Source organism: Trachinotus anak, unplaced genomic scaffold, assembly GCF_046630095.1.
Source record: "Trachinotus anak isolate AG129_WGS33_773 ecotype Australia unplaced genomic scaffold, CSIRO_AGI_Tana_v1 ptg000007l, whole genome shotgun sequence".
Taxonomy (NCBI): Eukaryota; Metazoa; Chordata; class Actinopteri; order Carangiformes; family Carangidae; genus Trachinotus; species Trachinotus anak.
The window spans coordinates 4,202,776-4,230,402 of NW_027273858.1; the positions used below are offsets into that span (position 1 = coordinate 4,202,776).

At 40.3% G+C, this 27,627-nt stretch overlaps 2 protein-coding genes across 5 annotated transcripts in view; one reads left to right on the forward strand and one right to left on the reverse strand.

The window, feature by feature from the left end:
• Window positions 1-27,627, forward strand: part of gfra1a (gdnf family receptor alpha 1a) — a 219,076-nt gene that overhangs the window by 101,751 nt on the left and 89,698 nt on the right. Inside the window, exons 2-4 of one of the 3 annotated variants that reach the window (XM_071479988.1) lie at window positions 16,374-16,673; window positions 17,075-17,380; window positions 18,325-18,405. In XM_071479988.1, the coding sequence (XP_071336089.1) occupies window positions 16,610-16,673; window positions 17,075-17,380; window positions 18,325-18,405 (451 nt within the window). In that variant the 5' untranslated portion in view covers window positions 16,374-16,609. Of the gene's footprint in view, window positions 1-13,821; window positions 13,951-14,810; window positions 16,674-17,074; window positions 17,381-18,324; window positions 18,406-27,627 lie in introns of those variants that run through there. The other 2 variants (XM_071479989.1, XM_071479990.1) reach the window with 2 other exon arrangements.
• ccdc172 (coiled-coil domain containing 172) lies at window positions 1,209-13,858 on the reverse strand. 2 transcript variants are annotated; one of them, XM_071479991.1, is made up of 8 exons: window positions 13,719-13,858; window positions 13,423-13,508; window positions 11,637-11,753; window positions 10,787-10,952; window positions 8,375-8,476; window positions 7,680-7,782; window positions 2,641-2,728; window positions 1,209-2,367 (listed from the first exon to the last, which is right to left on the reverse strand). In XM_071479991.1, exons 1-8 carry the CDS (start codon window positions 13,795-13,797, stop codon window positions 2,332-2,334), a joined length of 777 nt encoding a protein of 258 aa, XP_071336092.1. In that variant the 5' UTR covers window positions 13,798-13,858; the 3' UTR covers window positions 1,209-2,331. The 2 variants fall into 2 exon arrangements, with proteins under 2 accessions (XP_071336092.1, XP_071336093.1); XM_071479992.1 differs by lacking the exon at window positions 8,375-8,476.

Here is a 27,627-nt window from a genome sequence, read left to right on the forward strand (position 1 = left end):
AGTGTCAGTACATCCAGTTTCATACACCAAGGTTAAAATGAGCATGCGTCCCATTATACTTATTATTTGTAAGGTAAGCAGTGTCTTTTTCTTAGCACTGTCTATTCATTAACACCTGTATAGCCATTATAGGTCAAAAGGATGGACACACCTGCAAGTGTCTGACTGCTGTCTTTGCTGCTTTACGTCTGACTCCATTTTACTGACAGCCACTCACTGTTTATGTGAGTGACTGTCAGTAAAATGATCTTGATTGCAGGCTGTAGATGCGAGCGGCGGTTTAAATGAGGTTAACCACTCTGCCAAATGGACTGCTCTGCTCTGCTGCCCGGTCTGCTTTCGTTTTTTTTTTTTTTTTTTTTTTTGCTAACACATCCAGACGCTCACAGAGGTCAAGGTTAAAAAGTCAAAATGAGAATGCAGTATCTCATTAGATAGCCATTGACATTCCACTCATTCTATTAGGAATCACTCTAATCAGAGAGAAAATGAGGCACACGATGACCCTCCTGTGTGGGCTGACAGACTGTCTAATCATCAATTATGGAAATAACTCTCTCTGGACTGAGGGATCAAGAGTGATAAACTGTAATGTCACACATCTCCCACTGGAGGGCAGCAGACAAAATGATCTGTTTTCATATGTGCTGAAGTTTGGTGTGGAAGAACTTGACCAGCCTGCAGAGACCCCTCACCTCAAACCCACCCAACACCTTTATGATGAACTGAGTGATGGGTGATAAAGCAATCTAGATGATCATTCCCAAAAGGTAACAATTGTAAACTGATGAGTAATTCTCAATAAAGTATCTGTTCTTCATCATCAGTGATTTGGAAAGGGTTAGGATTCTTAAAGCTGGACAAACAGCAGAACAATATCTGTTGCAAGATGTTCAGGTGACCTGAAGAAGACGGAAAACACAGCAAACCTTTTACACCATTTGAAATGGCAACGTCATCATCGCACCATCCCAGCACAGAGAAAGTCTGTGCTCCCAAACTGCTAGCACTGCCACCCAAAATCACAAACAATAAGCCTGCTGTGGTAACAATAGTTCAAACTCCAGTAGCAGTCACTCCTGTCTGCCTTTTCAGTCATTACCTGATATGATAAGAGCTCAAAAAGAAGCAGGAACACAGCAAATGCAATACATATTTTATGGCAACAGATATGATGCCAGTTGGAATGGTTCCAAAAGATAATGGAAGTGTTTGACTCCAGGTAAAAAGACCCAAGACAGAAACATCTTCTTAAAAAAAACAGCGCTGCCTCACTTTTATGCAGACTGCAAGGGAAAAGTAAAAGGGAGCCTTTGCAGACTTTGCCACCACTAGTGACATGTAGTCTGGCTGTACTGCAGAGCCTTACATGAGCTAATAAGCATAAATGTTGGCTGCAAAGAGAATCAAGTTATTGATCCAGTGATAAAAATGGTTGTTAAGAATTCAATCCTAACTGCAACCTTTGAAATTCAAATTAAAAGGTATGTTAAATTTGTTTCCTTCCTCATTAATGGTGTCAAATATTGATAATTATCAATATTGATCAATATGAAAACATATTGTGATAATATTTTTGGCCATATTGCTCAGTCCTAACTAAAACCTTGACAAAAAGTGCTTTTATTTTATTGCATTATATTTTATCAAAAGTCCAAAATCCAATATCTGTGCTCGAATTAAAGTTCACCAAAAATTAAAATGCTCTTAGTCTTCAGCTATCATGTAATAATAAAACAAATTTATATTTGTTTATCTATGATTACATGCTGTTCAATACTATTTCAGTATGTAATTCAACAACCCCCGTTACAGCAATGCTACTCTTTGTACACTAGAGTGCAGTATAAAATCACTTTTTTGAATGCTTTCTCTATTCTCCCAGATATGCACAGATACACACACATTGTTCTGTTCACTCCGTATACCTGTGTGCATTTAGTTGTTAGTTTTGTGCAAATAAATGTAAAAAGCAGTAGTTCACATTAAAACAACTACTTAAAGATAGAAACAGACCCGAAACAGTGTATTTTGGGCTTGAGAATGAAAGAAGAAAAATATTTCACTGAAAAACTTAAATGTAAATAATGTAACAGTAACACCATGTATGTTTTCTTTTAGCACTTCCCATATTAGGGTGTGTAAACATTCAAATCTCTTGAAGATGAAACCTACATTAATATTATTACAGCTCATTTAGTTTAAAATCTTTGTTTCTTCCTTCCTGTCTCCTATTTTTCTCTCCTTATTCATTAGAACATTTTTTTTCTTTTCACAGAAGAGACAATCAGTGAACCAGTGTAACCTTCCTGTATCATCATTGTTCCAAACCTAATGCTGCTCACTCCCTTGGCTGCTGTCCAGTGTCTGCAAATAATAAAAAAGATAAGCTGAATGAAAACAGGCTAAAACCCACCACTGAAAGAGGCTGAACATGAATATGAACTTTGGTTTTTTTTCAGCATTTTAAAAAACGAGTAACAATGTGCTACACCTTAGCTGCTTTTGAAAGATATTATTTTCCTGTCCTGGCATGACATGCAAATAATCCTGTCTGATTCTGTAAGGATATGAATGACTGTGACCTATCTGAAATAGTTTTTATTAGCCTGAACAAAAGCTCATAACACAGCAACTTACTGACTGCAGGGACCGTATTTCTGAGCTGAGCGCCTCCCGCAGAAGCTCCAGCTCTCCCTTTTTATGCATCTCCAGCTCCTTCCTCAGTCTGGTAAACAAATGAAACCAACGTCAGTTACTGGAAATGTGCTGGGAGAAAACTTATGAAAGAGAAATTTGTAAAGAGGAGCTTCAGCATTTTCACTTCTACATACTGAGTTGAAACCTTTTGATGCTTTTTCTTACCCAGGAAATGAGGTTTGTTTCTTCTTTTATTGTGTTTGTATTACTGCATTAGGTGTTGCCTTCCTATTGTGTTTTATCACTGAGCAAATAAAGAAAACTTAAATGAACTAAATTAAACTAAAACCTGCTTTCCATATTGGTGTTCATGCCAATAGTGACACAGAACATTCACAATGCTTATAAATAATCAGGTTAAGAAATTAGTTGGTTTCTTTTTCAACATATTTCCCCAAAAGTCTGGGTCTTACATGACTGGTTTGATCTCTTTATTTACAGTCTCTGGGTTTGATATATTCAGATGAGTTGGAAGTGTGTGTGTGTGTGTATTTTAAGAATACATACAACAGAAATTCCTGCGTTTCAGTATGTTTTCACACGAACAACTTGATTAATGGAAATAGTCTGGTTCAGGGTAATGGTTCAAATAAAACATTTAGCATATTAACAGTAGCCAAGCCACAGCAGTTAAAATGTACATGAATGTTTTAACAGTTCAGATAATATCCAGAATGATTTAGTGCAAAATTCAAGTTAGTATAAGCGAACAGAAAACAGGGATTTCATGATGTTTAGTGCACATATGACATGTGGATCCTGTGTCAAACACCAACAAGTGCTTCTCATCCCTTATAAATCTTTGTGACGCACCTGCTGACTCCAAACAGCTAAAGAAACCGATTGAGTCATCTACTGTGCCTGACATAAGTAACAGGACAGATTTAGGAGTAAACCTGCTGATAATCAAAAATGTTCTTTACTCTGATGGAGCTGAGTTAACTGCACTCCCGCTTAAACAAGCTGCAGTTGACGCTGTCCTGTCCCCGTTGTTGTGTATTTGGTAATGTTATCCCCAGGGGATTGCTGCACAGGGATGAAGATATATGAGAGGCCCCAAGGGACAAATTTGCTAAGCATAGAATGAACTGACAGCAGGAAATCAAGTTTAGAAATTTCCCTTTCATTGCAATCATTCAAATGGAGGAAGTCTCAAAGGCTGGTTGGTAGATTTTTAAGTACGTAGCTGCAGGAAAAAAATCAAGATCAAGGGATGACGGAGGGATGCAAGAGTTCAACCTTACTCTGGTTACACCTGAATTACTGAAGTGCATATAAGTTTACTGATGAAAAATCCAGATCTTTTATTTTGATCATCCTCAGTCAAGTTTCAATATGATCATTAAACTTGGCTAACGTCACTATAAAATACATACACTGGCTTTGACTGCCGTGGTTGAGTTTTTGTTTCTGAAGCAAATTTAGGCAGGAAAGAAGAAGGGTCTTAAGTCTGAGAGCGGTATTAACAGTCAGTCAGTACCTGAGTTACAATCTCTCCTTCCTTGACTCTGTTTCATCTGTGTTTCATAAAAACGGAAACTGTCAACAATATATATAAAAAGAAGATAGACTGTTCCTAAATACAGTTAGAAGAAAGCAGATACAATACATGAACATCATGCAGTGACCACAGAGGAGACTGCTGTCCCTCTGTCACAAACTAAAACAACAGTCTGCTCTTATTGTAGCAAAGTAAATATTTCACCCTATAATTTCATAAACATACGTGAAATTGTATTACTCTGTTCACTTTGCCTCTGGAAAAATCATTGGACTTGGGTCCACGCTATTTGATACCTTGGCTTTGATTTAACTGTTATGGCAGGTGTGTGAGGGAGCTATACTGAGCTACACATGAATCCGAGACAAGCCTCCTGCCTCTGTCTTTCTTTTATTGGAAGTTAATGAAACAATAAAACAACCAAACTCAAATTGCATTTTCACAGTCTGGAAACCAACAGCAGTATTTTAAACTTTACACTTCACGGTGGAAACTAACAAATCAGATTTTTAAGGGGAGTGGATTCAGAGAAGAAGAGTGATGCTTCTAGCAGCAAGACGCTCATTTGGCATTTTGGATACTGGTGGTCTCTGCAGGTTTTTATTAGATTTCTGCAGTGCAATGACATCTTTAAATGAGCCTTCACAAATAATGTAGCAGTGATACATCAATGAAGAAAACCCTACACTCCGAAAAATACAGCTCCTAAATCATCAATCCCGAGCACATCGACTGAATATTTTAGGTATCTCTCCACTGTGGCAGTGAATGATCCGCACCGGCAGCCACCCCGTTCTGCACAATGAACACTTTTTAAATGACTGTAGCACTCACTCAAATTGACATGCATTCAATTTCCAACAATCAATAAGCGGAGAGTTTAAATATGTGTTTTAAAGAGACGCTGTGGAGGCTGAAGACAGGATTGATGGCTTCAGTTCAGAATGGATGATCATAAGAATGAGTGAGAGGGGGGCCTCTCTCCTCCAAAGCCACATCCTCAGCACTTCCTGAGGCTAATAAGCCCGGGGGTAATGACATACCTAGTATGTTTAATGAGGCTGACGGATGAACAGGACATGCTACCCACATGCATGATTTAAGGCAAGGCTGCGAAGCGGGCGAGGCGGGGAGGGGTGGGGGGGACTCAGAAAAAGACAAGAGCAGGACACGAGGAGCGAGTAAAGGACAGAGGATAATAAATATAGATAAACATTCAGCTGAAAATGAAAGCAATGGTTGCCTATTTTGTACCTAAGAACAGGCATAGAGACCATCTTTAATTCAATGCTGGGAACATGTGATTTAGTGTTAGAATAAATTAATACATGTTCAATTTTTGATGTAAAAACTGAAAGTCTAGACATTATCATCTGGATGGGTTATGGGGGGTTTGTTAATCACTTCACATCCATAGTATTGTAGAGAAGACATTATCCAAAGTGGTGGCATCAGCAATAACAGTGACCCTTCCTTCCTGGAACACTATTGATCTCCAGTCTTTAATTAAATAAAGGAACTCCCTTTGTGAAGTAACAAGGTGGGCCAGCGCTCACCTACCAGTCATGTTTCAATAGAGGAGAGCCTCAATTCATATTCTACAACTAATTCATACTCTACTGTGTCCTAGATGCATAGGCATAGATCTGGGTATGGACAGTAGGGACAGACCCCTGCCGATTGTCCCAACCATTATTTTTACCCATCTCATACAAACTTGCCATTTTAACTTCCCTCTGTGTTACTGGAAAGGTCTATGCAGATTCTGTGAGTTGCCAGGTTTGTGCACTTTTCTGCAAACACAGTGGTTATTATGATAAAGAGTGAAATACTGGGATATGGGGGATACACGACATGACATGACATGACATGACTACATAAGCAGTGGTGAATCTAATGTGTGCACATATGTGTGCATATGAATGAGAAAAGAGAGAGAGAGAGAGAGAACAAATGAGCATACTATTATGGCCATCTGCCAAAAAATATCCAGACCAATTATAAAACCAAACCTGTGCCCTTGTCAAGATGTCTTTATAAGTGCTCATTGTTGGTCCTTATTTGTATCTGTTGTTCTACATTTGTTCTATGTGAATCTAAGGAGACAGTCAACGTGTGAGCATTTCTCCATAAAGCTTTAGTACCAAGTGTTTTGTCATTTTGTTGCGCTACATTATTATACTTGGAAATCAATTTATTCTCCCACTCAGTGTCAAAGGTGCAACTTCAAAATATGTAGATTTACTGTTGATAATGAACTGGTACTAAATTACAGTGTCTGGCTTTGTGACAGATTTGATGATTGACACAAGTCTCATGGCCTTTTTAGAAGAAAAGATGCAGGAAGCTGCTGGTTTTCACAGGGTGACAGCTTAAAAGACCGCCTCCGATGAAAGTCAAGTGTTTAACCTCTTTAACATGTCCATATGATGTTTTTATGTAATGCAAGACATTTCTTGAGAGGCATAATCAGTCAACACCGTGACTGAGTATTTCCCCCTTGGAGCTGCAGTGCTATATCTGTATGTATTCTGTTAAATATTGTACATGTCTCACCTCAGTTAAAGGTATGGGTGCTCAGAGTTCTCGTGCTTGGTTTACATACAAACCTTTGATTTTTTCCAGTTAAAACAAGATGCATGATTCCACTAAAACCAAACTGTATTTATTTGCTGGTAAGTCGCTGAATAAGCAACCCTCTGTGCCTCATTCATTTTCCCTGCATCAATCACATTAGCCTTTTTTTTTCACACTTGTTGACTGAATGAAATACACTGCAGATCAAAGCCTTAATTAAGCCAAATGGTCTTAATGCTCTGTTATTTACACTTCTAGAGCTGGACTCCAGCCACGAGGATAGAGAAAGAGAAACACAGGCGGGAGCTGGGCGTACTGGTCTATTCAGCACTTCTCACAGCATGATTCAGTAAATAACACCTTTTATGTAACAAGCATGCAGAATGCTGGGTTGTATTGTGTTGTTCACACTGTCCTGTATTTAAGTGTTTTTAAGAATGACTAGTGCTATTAGTGCTACTACGAATATGAATTTTCATCATACTAAAATAAACCACACAGCCCTCATGAGGAGAGAATAGTGGTTGTATTTTGTTACACCAGGGCCTGACAGCCCTCACAATACACAAAACACTCAACTAATGCAACATCACAGCTGCTCAGCATGGACTATTTAAATATATCAGGAAGCTCAAAGGAAACCTCGGCAAAATAACATGTTTTATGAGCTGCTAAATGGCTTACTGCTGTGTTTACATTTTGTTTTATTCTATTTTGCTCCTTTGTGTTTTATTTGCTTTTATTTCCCTGCAGCATTTAGTGTTTACTTTTTTGTGTCTGTCTCGTAAGGATTATATTCTGTGACAAAATGTAATTGCAGGCAAATCTCTCGCTGCATACTGTGTCTGTGTGTCTAAATATATAAACCTCCTTCAGTATCCAGACTGCTGATGGTACTCACCTTAGACAGGTGCTGTCAGTGAGAGGTTTCTGACTGACAAACAGGCTCTCCTCTCTCAGGGACTCTGTCATCACTTCAGCCGCACTCAACTGCCGATCCAGGTCTGTAGTCGGGAGTGATAAATCAAACACAAAATGACTTTGCTCAAACAAGACAGACACATACTCCAGGTGCATCATTAAGACGTTTGCTGAGGTGGCTGAGACAATGGGACAAAGTTTGGATTATACGGTACCCTCTCCCACCCACACCACCATAACCTTGCAAGGTTCTTGCTATTTTTGTTACGAACACACTTATACCTGTCTTTGTACTGGGTAGCTCTCACTGAGTATGCAGACTGTGTATGTGTGTAAAATTCCCTTGAATGCAAATTTTTAAAAAATCACAACATCAGGGATCTCCCTTCCAACCTAACCATGGAGCCAGAGACTAACATGCTTTATGATCAACATCTGGGTTCAATATTCAACTGCCTCGGCAGAGTATTTGAATTTTGAGATTCTGGCTGGCTCGGCAGCGCTTACATTTTTACCCCTGATTTCAGTCTTAATGTCAAAAGACATGATGTTAATAACAAGCTGGAAAAGTAGTGGTTTGCTATGGACACTACTTTGAGATTTAAAAAAAAATTCTCTTTCAGCTGCTCTTTCAGAAGCACATCATCTGACATACAGTGAACATTTGCTATTCACCTCCTCGGGTGTTATTCAGACCCTGTAGCTCAAGCTGGAGCGCCCTCCTCTCCTCCTGCTTGGAGCTCATGTGACTGTTACTGCTGCTCATCAGCTCCATCTCTGCTCGTAGACGGAGAAGAAGGAGGATATAGATTGAATTTATGCTGCTCAACAAAATAAAACTTGTCTTTTGCAAAGGTGCAATGTGAGCATTTTTGAAATTCACTTTAAGTGTACACACAAACAGATAATGGTGCTCCCTTGAGCACAGATATAATGAATAATGTGAAGACACCGGTTGCCATTGGAGATGGGAGCTAAACCCTTAATCTTGAGGAACTAATGAAAAGAGTGAAAACCAAAATACAGTATTATTTGTCATTAAATATTGAATGCTGCTAGGTCTTCCAAAATATAATACACTGTCTTCTACAAACAACTGCCCCTGAAATTTCTCTACAAGTAATCACTACATAATATTTGATTAAATCAAATATATAACCACTATGTATGTAATACTGTCTTCAAGTTCTCTTCAAACTCCTAGAAAAAAAATCTAAAAAAAAAAAAAAAAAGAATCTGCATTACACCCAACTAAACCTTCATTTAGTGAGACACAAAAACTCTCAACTTTCTGATATTTTATTTTAATTGCCAATTATTTGGCATGTTCACAACTAGAGAGTCATTAGTGCTGCAGAGGCCAGGTTTTTTAGGAATTTAGATACTGTAATAAAACGAGGGACTTTACAGCTCAGAAGCTCTGTGCAGTACTTAACCTAACTCTATTGTATGTGAGGACACAAAGCAAAACAAATCTTGAACTAAAATGACTTTTTATATAGAAAACATTGATTCAGTTTAAACCTAGACTCGTTTTAAGCTGTGTCTGAGGAACTCTCATTCATTCTTCCTCTCTCTGCATTTCTATCAGCATTCAGATACAGGTGGTATCATTTACAGATACCTGGTACATTGTCATGAAAACATCTGAGCATATGCATAGACCTCCAACTCAAAGTCCTATGATCAGCACAGTGTTAACTGTTTGGTTCATGCCAGACTTAAAATGCATATTTTATGATTTGTTTTATCCTTGAAGAGATTTTCACACACAGAAGAATTTGTTGTTTTTTGGGTTTTTTTTGTATTTTTTCCAAAATGATAAACTGTTCTCCTTCCAAAACCTTCCAGCTTTTTCCAAAACCTTCCAGCTTCTTTCAGGCCAACAGTCCAACAGTACAACATCCTTTTATTAAAGGTTCTGTAAACGATTGTCACTGGCACTAGATGTCGCACTGGACCACCAGCATCTGAGACGAAATGCTTCGTCCACCACACCTCTCGGAGAGCCCACAGCAAAAAACATCCAGCCACAACCATTAGCTCACACTAGCATTGCCATGATATGCCACAGCAATGCTGGCAGTAAGCCAGCTAGCAATAGCAACATTTACCGAACAAATTGAAAATATGCGTAACAGCAAGTCAGTTAACATTGTCATGCAGCCAGTCAAAGATGAAAACAGACATGTAACATTATGTAGCATCAAGTTACTTAGACATCGAGGAGAAGAAAAGCCATTTCTGAGTCAAGATGGGGCCCTTGGAGCAGCCCATAGGGTTCTCCATCGCAGTAAGAAATTCAGCCTTGGACTTGGAGTCGCACAAATGACACTGATGGAGCCAGTAAAAACATGATGGATTCTTTTGACGGTCCACCAGCTGACCAGGATTTCTGCCAGTAGTCCCCACTGCCAGTCCATCTGTGCTCTTGTCTTATCTCTTTCTTTACTGGAGGCCTTTTCAGCCAATCATGTGGTTTCTTCAGTGGAGTAAATCATTGCAGGAAACCTTCACCTGAACACAGTGAACCGCACTGTGCCCTGTGTGTTTATAAAAGTGGGAGGGCCAGCGGTTTTACAGGAAAGACTTACATGCCCTTAACATGCACATGTACATGCACATGACTCAGAGGGGGAGTGACTTCGCTCTCTGCTCAGGACGCCATTACTCCTCTATATCTTTACATAGAAATTTGTTGTTTGCTGTTTGTTTAAAATCTTGTTTACAGAACCTTTAATTAAACAGTACAGATATCAATTTTTACTCTATTCAGTCATGAATCTAATTACTAAGCTCTGATATCAGTTTTACTTTCATTCTCCACCCACCGTCATAAATTTGACTTAGATTCTTCCTGAAATCTTATTGATTACTTCTTCACTGTGTCAGCTATTCACTGTCAACATGTCAGGGATAGTGACCATGATAATAACTCATCTACCTACTACCACTTGTTCATCTACTTTTGCTCCCTGATATACCATTATTTAAAATAATAGTTTTGAAATGAGCAGTCAGGGCCCCATCTGCATTATATAACTTCTGTCTCCTGTGACAACAGTACAATAAACAGTGTTTTATGACCTTTGTATAATGATTCCACCTCCCTCTCCAGGTCCAGGATCTCAGTGTGTGTTTGGCTCTCAAACACTGTTTCTCTGTTCCCGCGAAGACTGAAGTCACTGTTGAACCTTGAGATCTCTTGAAGGAAGCTTTCCTCTTCTTCTTTAGACTCCCTCTTATTCTTGGCCTGGCATGAAAAGAAGGATTACGGGAAATGCTCCCAACAATAATACAAATACAGTTTGTGATGATATGACGATTTCTACTATTAGTGATATACTGTATATTAATGATACAATTTCAATAAAATCTCTTTCTCTGAGTGAAGGGATCGATGTATTTCACTTTCACGTTTGTGCTGTCTTTCACATTTCCGTGGGTTTGTGTCCTTTCCCATCCCACAGTGCTCACTGTGAGTGGGCTGACAACATTGGCTACAGCATTAGCATGTGTCTGGGATTAATTTAGAAATATCCTGTAGCAAGAATGACAGCCCTTTAATCAAACTTTGTTTACATGTCAAAAATGTGGATAGCTTAATGTCTGTGTGTCATATACAAAGATTTGCTGCTTTTCTCTGTTTTTCTGTCAATTTAAATTTAATTTATTTTGCTTTTGGACAGTTGGTCAAAATAAAATGAACTTGTTTTTGACATTTTATAGACTAATTAATGGATTCATCCAAAAAAAAAAAAGAAAACAAAAAAAAAGATTCATTGACTCTGACAGAAATAGGGCGCCGCTGGGCAGAGAAAGACTATAAGACTATAAATGCTGATATGGATTATATGGTTGATATGGTTATGTGTATCTATATTACACATAACCAATATTATATGATATGTAAATATTGATTCAGGCTTCAACTGACTAGACGTTCCCAGAGATGGCTCCTCTGGCAGAGCAGCTCCTCAATTTGCTTCAACATCTGGTCTTCACATTTCTTCATCAGATCGTGCTGCAGCCTCATCACAGACAACTGCTGAGCCTGGAGCACAAATAAATGAGTGGAAAGTTAAGACACGCAATCTGACAGACAAATGCATAGATAGGGAGATGGATTGCTGATATTTAACGTGTGAGAGAGATGTTACTGATCCCAGAGGAGGAGAAATGAGATGTGATGAAAATTCTAGGATAGGTAGGCGGCACAATCATTATGTATTGTATACTGTGCACGGCAGGCTTGTTAGTGACCCTTACTGGTACATGTTGAACAAAAATGACCTATTTCTTCGGCTATTTATGAAAACAGAGGTTTCTCTTTCAGTGTATCTATATACATATCATTCACTTTCAAACTATTTTCATTTAGTTTCCATTGTCTCTTCATCCAGATTGTATGGTACATCCCAACAGGGGAGAAAATTGTCAGATTATATAGGAAGGTAAATTCATGGAAGATGCTTTCTAAAGTTGCCTCAGGCATGATTTTCAGCACAGTTTTCAGTCTATTACTGGAGCTGTCAAGGAGGAAATTAGTTTATTGCCTCTTATACAGTAGTGGAGGAACTCCTGTACGTTTTCAGTGAGCGTAATCAGGTTTAAACACTGTAATTATCTTAAGACAGCTCTCATAAACTGTGAAACGTTATATCATAGTGAGCTGTAAACACACAGTGCTGTTAACACACCCAGTGTATCTGTGTGACGTAAATGGTTTCAATATTCCATTGTAAGGGGTCAGAAAAGGTATGTCTGGTATGTGTATATTCACAGGCAGATAATACTCAAACAGACATGGTGTTGTATTTCATTAGATCTACTAATTTTCTCTTTTGATCGGATGTCCACTTTTACAAGTACAGGAACAAGTTAGCAATATTTGTGAAAGGTCAACGAGCCTGCCTTTGACATCATATCTCACACATACTAAAAGGCTTTGCTAATGCTATCCGGTGGAAATTAGCCATTGATTTTACATTGGCACTTGCGATCGATCCTATGCACTGTTGATGAAACGAATGGGAAACATTAAGTGTTTTAAATCATAAAGCAGATCAGCTCGTCAATATGCCAATATGCACTTCTTTACATCATGAGTGAATGCCTCTTATCCTGTATGCCTCCTCAAGGTAGAGCAATTACATCTTTGTACTTTACGAAAAAGTAAACTCTTTTAATAAAACAATAATAAATCATCTCTCGGTTTCATAAAGGTATCCTATTGAATAAACAGTAAAATTATATTTCCCTCCTGACACTATGGACAATATATTAACAAAAACATTCACCAGTCCTTCATGTACGATGTTACTGATCCTCATGCAAGAACCCCACATGAACACTTATCTAGCTGCACACTTCAAAGTCAAACTAAATGATATGCCATGATGCAAATGAGTACCACGCTGTGCAAATATCAGGCTGTTCTAAATCCCCAGTAGCCTACCATCAAACCAGCAACAGCCACATTCATCAATAATTTACACTGGCTTACTTTGAAATGTAGTGAAATTGGTGAAACCCCCCCAAAAAAATCAATTACAATAACTATGTTAATATTTGATAAAAACTAATAGAAACAAAGTATTTTATAAACCTGTTAAAATGAAAAAATACAGCCTAAAATACAACATAATTTAAACACTATTGTGGATGCTCTCCTGGTCACAAAATGCATTTATAATTCACACATAATCAAACTGTAGGCTCACCTTTTTATCAAGTTCCTCACTGGTTTTTTCATACCTGTCGGTGGCGCTCTTGATTTTCTCATTGCATCTGATAATGGCCACTCTGACTGAAATAAAGACAACTAATAAGCTAATGACCTGCAAAAGACAACTGCACAAATCAGGGTTTAATAGAGGCAGAAAAAAATACACCAAAGTTGATGTAAAGGGAGAGTCCCTTAATTATTTATGTTGCTAACCCGGCTAGGTAGCATTGTAACTAGTATTAGCTATTAGCTAAAGTTACAGTTTATTGTCTTAGCTAAAATCAATCAAACCTTCTTTGAACTTCTGTGTCTGTTCAGTCAGTTGCTGTTCAGTTAGAAGGATTTGTTGAAAGAGAGTGTCGAGACTCATTTGGAGTAATTAGCTGGTTATACGAGTAAAAGTAGTAGATCCTACTGACAGTAGCTAACTGTCGGTTAGCCGCTGAGCTAGCCTGGTTATCCAGGAAGCTAGCTCCGCGCTCAGAATGACCGTCCTGCCCCACCTACCTAGCGGCGGATAACGGTTGGTTTGTTTTTCCTTTTATACACTGCAAATAAGACTAAAAGTGCTGGTAAAACATGGAATCGTATTGTCTCGGTACTAGTTTGAGAGAGTAAAACAGTTTTTTATTCAGAAAATTAAAAAAATTAAAAAATTAGCTCGTCAACGTAGAGCTAGCGTTAGCTAAAACCATGCTAGCACCGGTTAGGGCTAAAATCGGTTAGCTAGCGTTGCTGTTGACAGCACGGGAGGCACAATGTAAACCGACTGATTTCACTGTCCGTTGTTAGTGTGGCGTTTCACAGTTCCTCACAGCACTGTTTGCCAACTTGAGCTCTTTCATTTATCAGTCCTCACTCATTGTGTATAACTTTTATCAAGTGCTGTATAGGCAGACTCAGGGACACGCTGAGTGCATTTGTCACACAATTCCTGACTTCGAGCAATTCTGTCGTTTCGCCACAGGAACAGAGAAAGCTTCTGATCCGGTGCCACGAAGCACATTACTGCGTGAGACGTTAAATGACCTGAGGACTACATCATTCTGACATTCATTTTCAAAATTAATATCACATATTGATTGTGGCTTTTCATAAATCACCAGGCTGAGCCTTCCCCTGACTGGCAAAGTTGCCTTTGGAGACTTTAGAACAGCGAAGTCATCAAATTGTAAGCAGACAATTAGCCTGGATGGCAGCCTGGGCCTGTCGTTCATTTGTACCAATTTTCTGTCTCTTATCCAGTCTGTTCTCTGTTAAAAAAAAAAAAAAAAAAAAGAGCTGGCCCGTGGAATTTCTATTTAGCAAAATTGGAAGTCATTTTGAAAAGTGACTGCACCTTGTAGGATTGATTCACTGTACCTACCTAATCACGGCTTCCTTTTCAATAAGGGATTATCCACTGACGTTCAAATAAGATATTTCATCCCATCTCTGAATGCACCTGCTCTCTCCCTTTCTCTGCATGCTGGTGTGTATGTATAGGGGTTGATTTACTGTGGTGGATGCCAGCATCCTTGATTGATTCAGTCCAGCATTTAATGCAGAAAGAGGTTCATTGACATGGTCTGGTCCCATGTATTTAGCCAAGTGGATTAGCCTCTGAGTAGACCATCTAGGCAATCAATGAGCTATAGGATGATGCATCAACCCTGTTATTATAATCATCCTCTGTTTGTTTGATTCCCAGTCATTTCACAATATATTGATCAAAATATGATGCTAATATTTTTTTAACCCTCACATCAAACACCTTCAGGGAGATATGTGGTATTGTCAGACATTATTATGAGCGGTGTCAGATCAGTACTTCTGACAGTGACCTTTACTTTGAAACCACCAACAGATGGCGACAGTCGCACAGTGTCCACTTTCCTCTGTGCGGACTGAAGGAGGGTTTTCCTCAGTGCAGCGCTGTCAGGCTGCTTCAGATGATCAGCATCATGTCAAAATATCGTGTGGAGACTATATTTTATATTACAACCCCTGAAGAGTGTCAGCATCACACATCCACCAACCTGGTCTCCTCACATTTGCCAGCTTCTGTTAAATAACGCATTTCCCCCTCATTTCCAAATGGGATTATAACATTATAGCAAACTGGGAGGAGCCATGAAACATGAACAGGCAGTGAGATGCGTGCAGTTGAAATATGTCCATTGATTTTGTCACTCAAGTTGAGATGAGGAATCTACAGGTTGCTCTATTAATCACCATAAAATGCACTTGAGTCATGCTCTTTGCCTTCTCTCCCTGTCAGCGCAGTTATACTGAAATGTGAAACCAATCCAGTCTCATCTAGAGTTAATGGTGCTGGTTTCATTTCATAATGTGTTAAACGCAACCAATTACCCCTTTGTGATTATATAGCTCGACCCATATTTAATTGAACGAACTGGAAAAGGGATTATGTTCTTTTTTTTTACTTTTGCGAGTAGGTGTGTGAGCTGCAAAGTTTATTAAAAGTAAACACAAAGAATATAAGAAGCCTAAAGACTCTTGTAGTTAATGTGGGACTCATCAGTGACGGTAACCTTTCAAAACTGTCATCACGGTGCTATTCTGGGATTCACGTTCCCGATGCTCATTAGTGAGTTAAGCGAACTCAAAGCTAATTATTTATTTTCTGTTTTTTCATTGTAATATCGCTTTGTAAATTGGAGTGAGTTTGCTGTGATGTGAAGGCCTATCTTTGTAAATTTATGATGAGATTACTGCACTTTAATGCGAGAGGGGAGCTGGCACTCTCCTCCTGCTGACTGCGCTAGGCAGCGGTGGGGCTCCAGTTGGCTGTGTGCGCTCAGACGCACAGACGCAAACATCCCACTGGCTGGAGTTGGAGGACACTCGCCTGTTTTCGCCTCCACCGCTGCTCCGATCCCTTGTCTTTGTCTCCCGGCGGCGAGAAGACCACCCGCACGGGAAAGAAAGAAAGAAAGAAAGAAGCACTTCCGTCTTTTTTTATATATAGAGAGACTATAAAGAGTCTTATAAACTGCGCCGAATCGGGACTGGACACTTTTGGAGAGGAAATAATTTCTCGCATGAGCTGGATCTGTTCTGCACAGCGGAGCGCACACTGCTACGTCTTTTCAATGGATTTCAAAACAGTGGAAGTACCCTGGGAATTAAACTACTGTTAAGTTGCTCTTAGGTCGCAAATTTCCTTCTAACACCGGTTTATGTTTCACACTGAGAGGAAGACGATGATCCTCGCAGTGTTGTATGTCCTTCTGCCTCTTTTGGGTAAGTTTTACAGGATTTATTACCACCAGCAGCCCTCCGTGTGAGACTCATGTATCCCATAGGTGAATGTCATGTTTTTATAAGCTTTCTGTGAGCGGCAGTAACAAGGGCGAGCCCGGCAGCGTCTGCTCAGGGGAGTGTATGGGTAGTGTGGAGAGGCTACTGTGCACCAATCTGACCCGGTCCAAAAAGAAAAAGTCAGTCGGTGCTTCACCTAACAATAGTGCAAAGCAAGTTTACAGTCAGCTGCACGTTTTCCTGTCCTGGACAGCCCGCAAAATCTCATCTGTGATGTTTGAATTGCTGAATATTTAGGTACCGTGAACCGAGAAAGAGGCTTTTATTTTATTTTTTTTTTTTTTTACTTTTAACATCATAATAAATGCCGCTTGTGTTTCCAGATGTGTTGTCTTACGCCGAGGAGAACCTGCGTGCCGGGGCCACCCGGCTGGACTGTGTGAGAGCCAGCGAGCAGTGCCTGAAGGAGCAGGGGTGCAGCACCAAGTACCGCACGATGAGGCAGTGCGCGGCCGGCGGCAAGGAGAGCAACTTCAGCATGGTGGCCGGCCTGGAGGCCAAGGACGAGTGCCGGAGCGCCATGGACGCGCTCAAGCAGAGCCCGCTGTACAACTGCCGGTGTAAAAGGGGCATGAAGAAAGAGAAGAACTGTCTGCGCATTTACTGGGGGATCTATCAGGCGTTGCAAGGTTGGTTAAAGTGACTTTTTAGGGGAACTTTCTGTTCTATAGAACCAACCCAAGATCCTCAGCCCTTTAGCCGATCCTGATCATGTTGCCACCTCCGAGAGCAGACTTATTTCTAGGTTTTGTTTAAGGGTCTGTCAGAGAATGAATCACTAGCACAGAATACAGTTTTTTCCTGGGCATACCCCACTAAGTCCCTCAGGGTCTGGGAATGGCTGCTGCATTTAGTGAACACTAAGCAGTTATATTTAAAGTGAAATAGACATTCCCCAGAGGTTTTCTAATCTGTTCTGCAAAGGGGTGAAATGATTAGTTGCACCAGCTCCTCCCACTGCTGTATGTAGCAGGGCAGCATCAGTCCTCACCCGCCCTTCTCCCCCCCTCCGGCTCTGTGACCCTCCCTACCCCTGCTACCACAAACACAAAAACTCCAAAAGTAGCACACAGCTCTGCATGCAATACCAATGTGACGAAATCACGCACAATCACTCATCTTTAATTCAAATTTGGCCCCTCACTCGGTTCACAGCCACAGTCCTACAGAGCTGAGGCACTTTTTGACCTCCTAAATCACTTTCCTTGAGGTTAATGGAGCGTGAAGCTCCTCAGCGCTGGCAGTGCCATCTTAAAGTGTTGATCGTGGCAGGGGGGCCCTTCTAGTCCCTAAACTGCATCCAGCCCATCGCCAGCGAGTCGACTTCCAGTTGTGCAACACAGCTGACCAACCTGCCTAATCAAGCGTGTGGCTGTGTGCCAGTGTGGATATATCGACTGACCCAAATAACCCATGTCACATGCAGTGCAATGTGAGGGGTGAAAGACGATAAACAAAACAGGAAGGGGTTAAAATATCTATCTATCTGTCTATCTATCTATCTATCTATCTATCTATCTATCTATCTATCTATCTATCTATAACATGTAACACGAGGTTATCTTCCCCACAGGTAATGATTTCTTGGAAGATTCTCCATATGAACCTGTCAACAGCCGTCTATCTGATATTTTCCGCCTGGCTCCCATCATAGGTAAGACCAAAAAAAATCTGCTTTGTGGAGGCTTTCACTCCATCCCTTAGTGTTTTCTTTTTCATTGTTTCATTGGTCACCTGTCTCAGTTGAGATATGTTTAAGCTCCAAGCTGTGCATGCGCTCACTGAAGGTTATCTGTGTGTCGAGTATTTATCCTCCCTCACCCTCTCCGCTATCTGTCTTTCTCTCCCCTCGTTCTTGTCCCAGCAATATTGCATGCTGGCTGGAAGTGACCTTGCATGGGGAGCTATAGTTCTGAGTCTCATCAAGCAGTGGAAAAATGCTCTGGATGTCGAAGGAGGGCTTTGTTCAGCTGCTGCGTTTTGCTGTGGTTTTGAGCAGCTTTCCTCTTGTGGCTGTTTGAATCCACTTGTTGAAAAGAGTGTGAGTGAGTAGCTCTGTGAGTAATGTGGGAGAGCATGACAGGCATTTTTCTGTTCAGATCTGTGTGTGGGAGCGATGCTGACCCAAGCCTCTAGATGGCGATGTTATTCCCTTCTTCACAGCCCACTCGGGTACTCTGTGGTCCCATGGTTGAAACTGTTGTGGGCATTTGAGAGCCTGACGTACGGATGTGGCGCAGTCGTGTAGCTGCTTACATTTTCATTATTACACTGCATGTGATGAGCGCCGTGTCAGATCAAACAGACACACTCTGCCTCCACATCTTCAAATAACAAGGCTGATATTTTGACCCTTTTTGATAGAGAGGGGCCTTTTGTTTCTGTTACCTCCATCAATTTAATCTTACAATAGGCTGATTTGCCCTAAACAAATGTTTCTATATTATGGAGAGATCATAATTTGGGGGTGAGATATAGATAAACCAAAATCTTTGACTGGGTACTTCTGTACTTCATAACCAGTTTTAGTTTAAAGAAACACCACTTGACAATCCAGCTTTTTTGTATTCTCATTCTCATTGTCACTCTCTGTAGAAAAAGAGGAGGACTTTCAAAGGAAAAAAAACCACCATGTCACACTATACTACACTATATGTCTCTGGCCCTTAATTGCCATCCAATTTCAGCAAGGACAAGACACCCACAAACCCACAGGAGTGGGAACAGACAGATTTATAGTGTCATTCTTATAGTGAAGGCAGGCACTCCTTATTTGATGTTCAAATGTCTCCTTGTGTTGATCGATGGCTTTGCGTATGTACGTATATATCTCTCTTTGCATGCAGCAGAGATCAAACATTATAATCAGCCTGAGCTTGTCATTAGTACAGTTAATGAGAGAGGGATTGCAACTATTGATTATTTTCATTTTTAATTAATCTTTTCTTTTACTTGATTAATTGTTTATCACATATAATGACAAAATTTGTGAAAACATGACAATGTCTCAAAGCCCAAGGTGAAGTCAAATTGGTCTGGTCTGACCTCTAGTCCAAAACCCTATTATATTTATTTAATTTAAAAAAAAAAAAAAAGAAAGAATAGAAAGAAGCAGGATATACTCACATTTGAGCAAACAGATGGCATTTTTGCCTCTTACATGACCCAAATGAGAAGTTTTATATTTGTTGATATTTTTTTGATAGATGAAGTGGTTTGCGAGTTTCTTCCCTTGTGACCTGCTTAAAATGAAGCAATGAACTGTGCTGTGTGTACCTTATGTATTGAAAATGTTGTTTGTTGAATGCAAAGCTTTAACCGCCATTTTGAGACGAACAATGAAAAAAGATCTGTCAGACAAGGCAGAATCCATCAAACATGCTGTGTCCAGTTATAGGAAGCAAGCCAACACCCTCAGAGTCTGTGCCCCAGCTAAAAACTATGTAACTGAAGCAAGTTATCGCATTATCGCAGGTAGCTATTCACAGATGACAAGTATATTGAGGAGGCTTTTCTCTGTAGCTCAGATGTTCTGTTTGAAGGTACAAAACAAAGAGAGAATCAAATCAAGACTAAAAGATATTTCAATGTAAGCTACAAGTGTTTAGCGATACCTCAAAGAAAAGGCAGAAAATATCAGCGCACAGCAAACAGCTGGGTTGAAAGATGCTGTGGTACTTGAATTGCACTGGAACAAGAGTATGGATGTGAATGATATAGCACATTTCTGCGAGATAATGTGATTCGATGGGGTCCCATCCTCGTGGTCGGGAAAAAGAGGGTAGCTGTCACTTTAATTGGGGAAAAGGTTGGTCACCCTATCATGAAACTCCACTGCATAATACACAGAGAAAAGATGTCAAATCCAGGTCTAAATGAAGTTATGGCTACAGTGATGACAGTTATTAACCTCATAGTTAAGGGATCTGCTCTGACACACCAACAGTTCCAGTCCCTGCTCAAGATAACGGACCGCACACACAAAGATATCCCCCTCCACTCAGCGGTTAGTGGAGTAAACTCAGAAAAGTTTTGGAGGAGTTTGTTGGCTGCTTTGAACCAAGGCCTTCATGGCTGAAAAAGACCAAGACTACCCAGAACTAGAGGTTGTGAAACTGTTTTGAGCATGTTGGACACATGGATGGCTTTTGTCGGTAAGCTAGCAATCTTTTCACTTCAGTCACAGTCCGTGTAGCACAGCATCAGCATGAGTGAGCTCTCACAGCACGATCCGGAACTTTCAGAAGTATGGACCCATGTTCTTACCTCTGATAGACTGGAGATACAGGACATGGAAATGCAGCTGACTGAGCTAAAGAGGTCAGCGCTGTGGGTGGCTGAGTTTGCAGAGCTACGGAAACAACTAAAAATCACAGCAGTGTAAGATCAAGAAACCTGCCTCTACACCTGCTGGACCTCTGAACTGTAGAAGTTCAGCTGTCTCTGGATCATTGCATTGGCTTTGCTGACAGTCTTCGGGTCAGCGAGCAGATATTCTCAAACATGAAGAATATGCTCAGCTCTTTTTATGCAACTTAAAGTGACTAACTGAGGGTGGGGTGTTGTAATAATGTATTTGACAGAGCAGAGGGGTCCTTCAGGAACGGATCAAGCTAGAAGGAAAGTAGCATCTGATCTTGACAGGAGAATCATACAGTAGGAGCAGAGGATGGAGGCGTGAGGGGAGAAGGCTGCAGGAGTGAGGGTTAATCAGTGAATAGCAGGGTAAGACGGAGAGGACAGAGAGTACAGAAACAGAAAGCATGAGATCACTCTGCCTCCTCTGCCATTTCTGTGGAAATTAAAGGCCAAGGTGACAGGAGAAGGATTGAGGCAGAAATGATTAGAGGTTAGAGCGTGTATCTGATCACTCAAACAGCTTTGTATGTTTCAATACTGAGGTTCAGTGAACTGAGCCGAGAACTAGAAATGTATTTAAACAGCCACAACAGCCGCACATACATCATTTTAAAAGTGGACCAATATGAAAAGTAATCTTTAGGGATTCTCGTTTAGATTATGTAAATTTAGGTCTTGTTTCACACAGAACTTTATATTTGATGTAGGAGTGATATTGCAGTACAGTGCAATACCCAATCTTATTGTTTTTTTCATTGTCTTTATATAGGTCTCTGAACATTTTCTATTTTCTTACCTCTCCTTTATCACCCGCACGTTTCTTTGGAACATGGTTTTGGTCTCTTACATACCTTCAATTTCTTGCTGAAAGATAAAATTATTCATAGCTTTAATTCTACTTCATAGTGCAAATGTAATGGTCTGAGGTTCTCAGACACCAGTTTGTGAAGCACTTGTGATTCAAGTCATCAGTCTGTGGTCAGCCCCATATTTCAGGAGGCTGTCTGAACGTCTATCATGTTTGTCTGGATAAGCCTGACTGTCTCCAGTGATCCAGCCTATATGAACAATAGGCAATCACAGCAATCCTGTAATTCCATACTTGACCCTATGTCTCTGACCGAAGACACTAATCTCTAGTGACACCCATACATGTATTGCACAGATGGACAGACGCTCAAACGCACACACTGCTGTGCCCTGAACACCTGTTCCCAATGACACATCCATAGGCGTCAGTCTGATTTCATTAGAGAGACATGTAGGCTGCAGTTGAAGTGGATATATGCTTCATCCTTGTTGATTCACAGAAATAGAAACAGAAACAGTTAATTAATTAATGAAGATTCAAACAGATAAAATATCATCTACAAGAATAATCCCCAAACCTTGAATCTCTTGATGTGGCTAATTAAATTAAAATAGATATTTTTTATAAATGATAAAACACATTGGATATAAAAATGTATAAAACACTGACATGAGAAAGCTTACATGAGCAAATCAAACTGATTTTATTAATGAAAAACTGAAACATAACATTCTAGCTAGTTGTGCACACAACACACAGCAGTTCCAGTGGATTAATTTAGCTTTACCTGGGGCAGAATGCCTTTACCTCTGGGCCTGAGTCCAGTGAGTCACAGTCAAGTGTGAGCATCTCACTTCTCTGCACGAAATATGAGCAGCTGCTGTTGCACTAGAGCAGCGGTCTGCAGAGCTTAATTCCTCTGTGGTGCTTTTAGAGACATGAAATATAGACAAGACTTTGGCAAAATGACTTTATATACTGTAAAAACAAAGCTGGCTGCACAATCCTTTACATGTGTCAAATATTTATATATGATTATGAAGGTTTACAGAGAATCATGTTGTGTCTGAGGCCTGTATTTGTGGACATGAAGTCAGCACTGTAGCATCTGTAAGAACTGGGATTGCTGTAAGTTCCAATGGGCTTAAAGCACAATACAGACTGCATGTCATCTCGTATGTTTTAGTCGTCCATCGTGTCTGTCCTGATCAGTGCATCTTTGCTATTTGGAAGTCGCTGGGAGTGTTGTAGGACCAGTAACACTGCCACTTTTCCTGCGGGTTGACATGATGATTCAGTAGATGACACAAAGGAGACCACTCTCTCTACTCTCCATGCACACGCCACACGTACAGCAACTAATAGAGACTTTGGATTTTTCTACATAAGTTATATTTTAACAGTTAAGTGTTATAAACTGTTTTCATAATACAGACACAACATAACTCTTTTTAAAATATTTTCATTCAAATATTTCCATTCCAGCTTTAAATCTGGAACCAGTGAATGTGAACTGCACGCAGGAAATATTTAACACGCATTCAACACATGTTCTGGTGGCATTGAACATGGATATATCAAAGCATGGTCATGTCATTTTTTCCTGATTGCCATTTCACTTTTTAATTCAGGCTGTTGATCGCTTTCCTCAATCTTCCCAACAAAACATCCCCATGTTAAGTCCCTTTATCTTTTTCTCTCTTTAGCAGCTTCACCTGTTTAGATGTCTCTGAGTCAGTTCATTTAAGGGCTCAGTGAGTTCTTCTGCTGCCTGTGGAACCACTGAGACAACTGCTTCCCTATTAGTGCATTAAGTGTGCTGGTTCATACAACATGCATGACATACGTAGACACAGACAAGTGTTCCTGTGTAAGGTGTGAAAAACTAAACTAAACACATTTTTCTCACTGCATGTCTAGTGATACATTAACTGCATTCTGTATACATCCATACGTTTCGATGTGTAACCCCTCTGTGCACACTGTCTTTGTAAGGTGCTAGCTTTGTAAATCAGCAAACCAAAAGTTAGACGTCACATTGAGCCGGAAAACAATAATTTTCTATCACACCACATGATTTCATACGAGCTCAGAGGAAGTGGAGAGCAGAGTTTAGATGAAATGGCTGCTTTTCTCTTCACCAGTCGCCCCTGTTTATGAGTCAGTGATCCATGCAGAAGGGAGCAACACAGAAACAGAGAACATTATTCTGAGATTCAAGTGGACTTAGAATTACTGCCACACCATTTGGCCCTGGCCGCTGGAAAATCAAAGGGGTGTAGGAAAAGGATGAATACATGGCCTGGCCAGTTTCGTATTAATGTATTCCGCTCAAGGTACCTTTTGTATTCTTTCGAAACATTTTCTTCACAGGTTATTCCGCCTTCCTCTTCCCTCCTCTACATTGACTTCTTCTTTTTTGTCCTTTCTCTTGCATCATCTTGTTTTTTTCACATTTTGAATATCTAAAAAATATTACATGCCCAGCTCTCCTGATCTTCGTGACCTCTCATTTTTAATTCCCGCAGTGTGCCAAAGCACAGCTGAGGTATGATTGACTACATCTGAGGGATGGGTGATATGAAGTAGTCTGAAAACAGTTTGGCATATCGCCACAAAGATTAGGGTGCACTGTGATTGCTCTGTTTCCAGATAAGACTGTGTGAGCCAACTGTCATTTAGCACAAGTACGATGAGAGGTAAGAGAAATGGAACACGGGGCAAAAAAGTGACACAGACCATAATCGACAGTCTGGGCAGCAGCCAAAAATGACTTAACGTAAATACAGCAGCTGTGGTTAAATGATGCGGTGGCAGTGGTTGGAAATGGATAAGAACATCACAGATTCCAGGAGGTGCGACCTATGAATAAAGATGAGTTTACACTACTATCATTTTCACCCTGGCCTGCAGACTGACCTTTTACAGTTGTTTGGCAGTTTTGAAGTGATAATATAGCATTTAAGCTTGGCAGCACTTATCTTAAATGACTCTTTGTGCTTTAAAACTTTATCGTAAGCAGCATAGTACGATGGAATTCTACATGTTTCTAAACCTTTTCTCCTCTATGTCTTTCTGTTACCTTGCATGTGAAGGGCATCAGTAACTATAACTTTGATTTAACTAAGTTTAAACAGATTTCCTCAAGTATTGCAGCTATTTATCTTCAGCCTGTGCATGTTTCTAATTTCTTACAGGCGGCTTTGCAGTAATCAGCAACTGTGTTCTCTGGCTCGTGATGAATTTTTCTCCTCATCGCTGTGTATTGATGTCTGCTTGGCTTAAATTCTCTCCTTAAGCTCTGTCCTCCTCCCAGTTGGCTGGTGCAGCATCTCTCGGTGTATCACCCACTCACTACTCCATAAGCCCCAATACACCAAAGCTCAATACTGTGTCTGTTCCATGTGTCAAGACTTCAAACACATCTTGTCCTCCTCCCTCCCACTACCGAAGTCAACCTTGAAGCGCAGTTGCAGCAATGTGTGCATATATGTGTATGTGTTGTGAGTGTGAAAACATCTGTAAGTGCGTGGCCCTGGCTGTCAAGGCAAGGCAAGTGCTTCAAATCTCCCCGTGCTGACATGCAGGGCTGAGAGGCTGTCAGCACCACTCAACCACTGGCTGCAGAGGAAGTCACTCTCATTATGAGCTGCCAATGTTCAGAGATAAGAGTGTCTACCACTATCTCTTTCCCTTCTTATGTGTGTATGCCTGCATCTGTGCATGTGTATACGTGAGTGTGAGATAGAGTCAGTGAGGGACTGCAGAGGAATTGCAGAAGTAGAAACATAATTTATTGTGCTGTATCTTTCGGAGAGAGAGAGAGAGAGAGAGACTATCCTGGCTGTTCTCTCAACTTTATTTTTTTGCCTTTATTTATCCAGAGTTGGTTGACTGAGCACACTTCTTTTTTTTCTGTCTTTCCATGGCCTCACACTTACTCAGTCAAATGTATTAGTTGCTGGAAGTTGCTCTGGATAGAAACTGTCCCACACTGTTTGCCACAAGCAGATTTAGTTTTTACCTTGTACAAGTTGTTGAAGGCTGATCAGTCCTTCCAGTCCAAACGACTGTTAAAACCTGCAAAGACATCCAGATGGTTTCCACCAGCATACTAGGGATGTCACAGGAACTGATACTTCGGTGCCAAGTTGATGCCAAAGTTCTGAAAATGTGACGGTACTTGTTTTTCTACCAAACCGAGATACCATAGATGTCATAGGTATCTCGGTTGGTAGAAGTGTCCTAGTCTGACATCAAACTCGGAGAGAAGACGGCAGGCACTGTAAACAGTAACAACACGTGGAATGACAGCAACAAGTGCAGGTGCAGCAACACACAGACACACACTATGACCGGTGCACGGAGATATTTTGTATTTGACGTGAATCATCAGGGACAAGTTATAGACAGCTAAAAGCCAGTATGTAGACAGTGCCACAGGAGGAAACACCTCAAACTTAGACCTCCAGATCTGTACACAGAGTTCAGGGTGAGTGAGGTTCAGTTGTTAACTGTACATCAACAACATCATGTCCTGAGATGTTACTGTTATTATTTGTGAACTGTGAACTGTGTGGTCCACACACATTAACAATGTCTAACGCTGGCTTGTTTAGGCTGATTAGGCTCATAACAGGAGCTGGCTACAGTCGTCACTGTTAGTCTGTTAGAGTATAACACTGACTTTTAAAATGAATATTTTCACACGATGGGTTTGTCAGTTTAATTTATATGCAGTATGAAGTTTATACTGCATGCAGACTGACTATAAGGAGGCATGTACGCGTGCATGTGTGTGTGTTAGCATGCTGTGTGTGCAGCAGCCTCTGATGTTTTCTGTTCCCTGGTATCAAATTTGGTTTCGAGAATCATGGAATTTCAGTGGTATACATGCATTTGGCAGGAGGTAAATGTATTTATGTAGCACCTTTTAACATAGTAGACAAGATGTTGATTGTGATTTTTAGACTTAATTTCTGTAAAGTCTCAATAATTCCAATTCACAGCACACTGCATTTTCCTGTTTTCTTGCCATTTCTGACCATGTGTGATCGTTATTATTTCTGTCCTCACACTGGATGTTGACAGTGGCGTTCATAACATCGAACATATTTGGGATCAGTCCGTCACTGCTTAAGCCCCTTGCAAACCCAGTGTGGTTAAACTATAAAATATTAAATTATATGTTTTTCTAGGACCAAGCAGTGCAGCTGATGAAGTCATTTTGGTTTTGGTATCACAGTCATGCTCTTGTGACCTCACCGGTGTACCCTTTAGCATCATTTCCCAGAAAACTACTCCTTCATCTTCATCAGCTAAATGATTCAGTTCCCTGAAGCTTATATCATTCAAGCTGCATCATTCAAAGCGATGCTTTTCTTTTTCTTCATGTCAGTCACAGACAAGAGGTGCAGCTCTCAGCCCAGCCTGACTCACAGCAACTTTAATTTTGAATTTAAATTGGTGGCTTTTCCAGACAGTTTTATCCAGATTACTTTCCTCTTCCTTATACTTTGTGACATGCATATTCATTCCACATTAATTGTTCTTCCCTTCAGCCTGAGTGCAAGCTAGTTTCAACAACACAAGACCTCAGAATCATCTTAGTTTGAGAACGGTCATACTGCTGTGATTTTCCAATTCCAATTTAACACACATGCCCAGAGACCCTTTTCTGACAAACTCTACAAGGTTGAAGAAAAA

Bases quoted from the DNA above. Each gene is read 5' to 3' on its own strand.
- ccdc172 (XM_071479991.1), bottom strand. From the start codon at position 13,797: ATGAGTCTCGACACTCTCTTTCAACAAATCCTTCTAACTGAACAGCAA. The intron at 8,477-10,786 runs GTCATAAAACAC...GTCTACGAGCAG, and splicing joins GGTGGAATCATTATACAAAG to AGATGGAGCTGATGAGCAGC. The intron at 2,729-7,679 runs GTGAGTACCATC...TTTGTTTACCAG, and splicing joins ACTGACAGCACCTGTCTAAG to ACTGAGGAAGGAGCTGGAGA.